Genomic DNA, 4,055 nt, shown 5'->3' with positions numbered 1-4,055 from the left:
AAATATGATTAACCCATACAGATTATTATGGATTATTTAACAGATATATGATTCTGTTAAATAAATTTATATAAAATTTGTATGAAATTGTGTATTGTAATACGTGATGCATTCTCCAATAATTAAAACTTCATATATATATCGCGGTAAATATTTTCAAACTTTTGCAGCTAAATTTCAAGCACGGAAATGGAAATTTATGCATACAGACGTAGATACGGGCCCCCTAACAGTTCTCAGATTAAGGTCAACAGACTTACCAGGTGAATGACTATAAGACAACCGGACAATATTTTGAATTCAAGTAGAATTCACATTATAAACTGCACGAGTTATGTTATCGCACAATACCGATAATGGAAATTATCTTTCTAACCATTTCGAGGACAGCAGCGATGAAATGCGGTGAATTATCGTTAAGTAAGGCAAAGTGATAATACGTGAATACTTTATTTTCTCTCTGCATGAAACAAACATACTCGATGTATATCTTACTTATTTTAATCTTGCTTAAACCACATTACACCGTATTAATAGTTTCTGTAATAATATCATTTATAATTGAACTAGGCTAATTGTTATCGTATATTAATATTAACGATTAAGTTTAACATTGCTTAAAATTTTCATTTAAATAATTATTAATATAAAATACAGAATTATTTCACCATTTATAAAATAAGAATTAAATATGACAGAGAATTCTATCGTGTTGCAAAATAAACGATAAATCGCAATAATGATTATGCTACAATACGCTTGGTTACTCTGATGCTTTCATGTAAAAGAATAAACAATAACTAGTCAATGTTATATTTGCTGAAGAAACATTTTAAAAGTTTTATACGCTACATAAATAGAGAAAAAACTGTCTCGAAAAAGAACTGATAATAAGAATGTTTAATTTATAGATTTACGTATTGTGTGTGCAATGCAAATAAACGTATATAAAGACATGCGGTCCGTTTTTTCATTTCCACCTCCATTAGCTAAGTCAAGCGACAACATGCGTGTAGGTATAGACTTAATGAAACGATTATCATCACCAGCACTTCCAGTTGTGGTCTGGCTACCAGAAGGAAATTACTAGCTTGTGATAAGAAATATATCGTATGCACAAGAAGTTGGAGGAGCTCAAAAGTAGTCGCGTCTATATGTATGTAGATTTTCAAATTGTACTATTACAGTGTTCGTGTTTGTCTATTATTTTAAAATTCCTAGCTGTAAATACTTTTTAGAAAATAAAATTCATTGAAAATAAAACTTGCGTATAGCAAAGTGCGAATTAGTGCTGCATTTTATAACTATAGTGTTTATGTTTTAAGTACCGTTTAAAAATAAAAAAATTATATCAAAAATAGAGTAAATAAACAATATGCCATAAATTGTTCTCAATGACAAAAAGTTAGTCTGCTGATTAGTAAAATTATATGATGTAATTATGGCTAAATTAAATCTTACAAAATGATTTTATTTTTTGTTATTCCATTGCATAGGCTATAATAATATATTTGTATCATATACATGCAAATATAAACAGTGTATTTTTAAAATCTCATTTTCATCTCGTGCGTAGACTTGAGATTATGTTCACAGAAACTTGTCACAATTTGACAATAATAAGTATTATCGATCAGTCTTTTTTAAGATCAATTTATAAAAATATATTGATAGTATATTTTTGCTGCTTAAATAATTTCTAACATCCAGATTTGTTGAAATATATGTATGGAAAAAATAACAATGAACACATTATATAATAATAAATAAGTGACATATAAAGGAGATTATAATTTATCAATTCTCTCATATTATCTCATATGCTGCAGTTAGTTCCAAGGTTATCCATTGGTATATGCGGTTGCAACTGTGTGTAATATATAACATTTCTGATTACTGTTGTATTCACGGATTTATGTCAATATATAATGTTACGCACTTCATATGAATCTTTCGAGATGCATTACGCAATAAAAAAATTGTCATTTACAAAGATTTATAAAGATGGATTGATGATGCTTATCACAAAATAATGGCAAATTATTTCAAACGAAAGAATCTTGAGTTTATGCCCGAAATAAAGACAGGATCTCAAAAATATAAATTTTCGGTAAATAAAAAGTCGCGTGTAAACGATATAACCTGATTTGTTATTGTAAATGTGAATTAATACAGGAGCATATCGATGATTGACGACATTAAGCATGCCGTTGGAAATTGCTTTTCTGTTACGTGAGAGTTAAACTTGCGGGAAACACTGCGGGCGACAAAGGCAACCGGAGATTGATCGAATGCGCTTTACGACGCAAGGCGCAGCAAGTTCGCCAATGTGACGATGGCGATGCGGGAAACTTGAGATTCGAACGACGGCGGCGATCAGTGGAATTGATATACATATTCAACATATGCGAAACGTGTCAGGACCTTCAGCGATGATCACGAGCTACAACGTGATGCCACTAAGAAAGTACGCAGAAATCAGTTACCGCGTAAAATGCGTCGCGGTGGAGAACGAACGGGTGTTCAGCGATGTCTACATCACTCATCAGACGCGGGGTCCGGTTTGCCAGCCGGACGATTATGCTTTTCCGTCGAAGTACAGAAGACGAAGGCGCAACCTGATACAGCGGACTCTGGACGGACCGGATTTCATGAAGCTGAATAGCAAACGGCCGACCGGAAGCGCCGGTATCGCAAAATCATACTGGCAAAAGCGCAGCAAGTCTATAGGGGATGAACCGAGCGTGATCACATTTAATTATGGAAATGCTGACGATCATGACACGATCGCCAAAAGGCCTAAGGTAAACGTTTGCACAATGCGACTCGAGCTAGATCAATCAATCCTCATCAGGGAGAACCAAGCCAGCGATATAAACGGGTTTAGTTTGAATAGATATCTACCTGTTCTGGTTTGAGAATGTTGACTTAGGCATTAGCATGCGAAGTCGTAGGAGTTGGAATGTGTATCTATTTTAAATTGGTTAGACTTCCTTGAGAAGTTTTCTAAATTTATCTGTCAAATACACGTGGAATATTGACACGTGTATTTTATAGTAAAATACAAAATTAAATTTCTCATATACTTTTATCGCTCTTTAAAATACTATCTGACGATACGGACGATAACATAAGCTAGATGTGTGCTAGAATAAACTTAGGATATAATATTGTACTTATAACACGAAACTTGATACAATAGCTTCACCAGGAAGTAGTAGAAGTAGTCACAGTAATATTATGCAAAATGGATAAGTCACTCTTCTTTTTGTTTCTCTTAACTTTGGTGTATATCGTTATTAATATCGCTTTATATTAATCTCTTCTACATTACTTTTCCGGAAACAAACAATACATCGTCTAATGATTGCATTTTAGATATATCCGTCACCTCTGCGCTGTTCGCCGCCGCAAAAAAACATTGTGATTACCTCACTAGTGGATCAACTATTGTTGGACATTTATGGCATTCCGATGGGCGACAAGGGACGTTCAGAAAGCGAATCAACGGCATCGTCCTTGAAACCACGCCCGCAACATCAATATCTGCAGAAAGCTCGTCTGCTATTGAAAAGTAAGACAATTCAATATGAGCGGAATAAATAGGCGTCGCAAAAAAATTGACACGCATGAAAGCTCGCATCTTGTTGATTGAAACTCTCGATAATAAGCAACGCGATCCATTATTGCCAGCGCTCAGCAATAAAATATAAATAACTTTTTATTATAAAATTAAATATTATTACATAATACACTAAACAAAAATATATACATATATTAAATTCATCTGAAAAATACAGATAGCGTTTGGATTTTTCTAAAACGCAGAGCGAATGTTGTTACTTACAAAGCGACTTTTGTAAGTAATATCAAAGATATGAAAAATTTATATTATGCGGTCCATAAATGAGTTTAATAAAAGCATTGAATATTCTCAAAACTGAAAGCTTCTCGAAACCTCTCTTTATTACGTATATTCCAGAACAATAAAAGCGACAGCTTGATGTAACACTCTTTGATTTTTATTCACGATTACAGGAGATTCTCCCCCCCCC

At 33.3% G+C, this 4,055-nt stretch overlaps 1 protein-coding gene across 1 annotated transcript in view; it reads left to right on the top strand.

Moving 5' to 3' along the window:
- Nucleotides 1-2,266: 2,266 nt before the first annotated feature.
- LOC115236747 overlaps nucleotides 2,267-4,055 on the top strand; it is a 29,281-nt gene continuing 27,492 nt past the window's right edge. Inside the window, exons 1-2 of the mRNA XM_029809402.1 lie at nucleotides 2,267-2,804; nucleotides 3,379-3,574. Of these exons, the coding sequence (XP_029665262.1) occupies nucleotides 2,406-2,804; nucleotides 3,379-3,574 (595 nt within the window). The 5' untranslated portion in view covers nucleotides 2,267-2,405. The remainder of the gene's footprint in view (nucleotides 2,805-3,378; nucleotides 3,575-4,055) is intronic.

Source organism: Formica exsecta, unplaced genomic scaffold (genome assembly GCF_003651465.1).
Source record: "Formica exsecta isolate Colony F162 unplaced genomic scaffold, ASM365146v1 scaffold26, whole genome shotgun sequence".
NCBI classification, from domain to species: Eukaryota; Metazoa; Arthropoda; class Insecta; order Hymenoptera; family Formicidae; genus Formica; species Formica exsecta.
The sequence above is the reverse complement of the archived record's forward strand: the minus strand, read 5'-3'. Positions and strand labels throughout refer to the sequence as shown.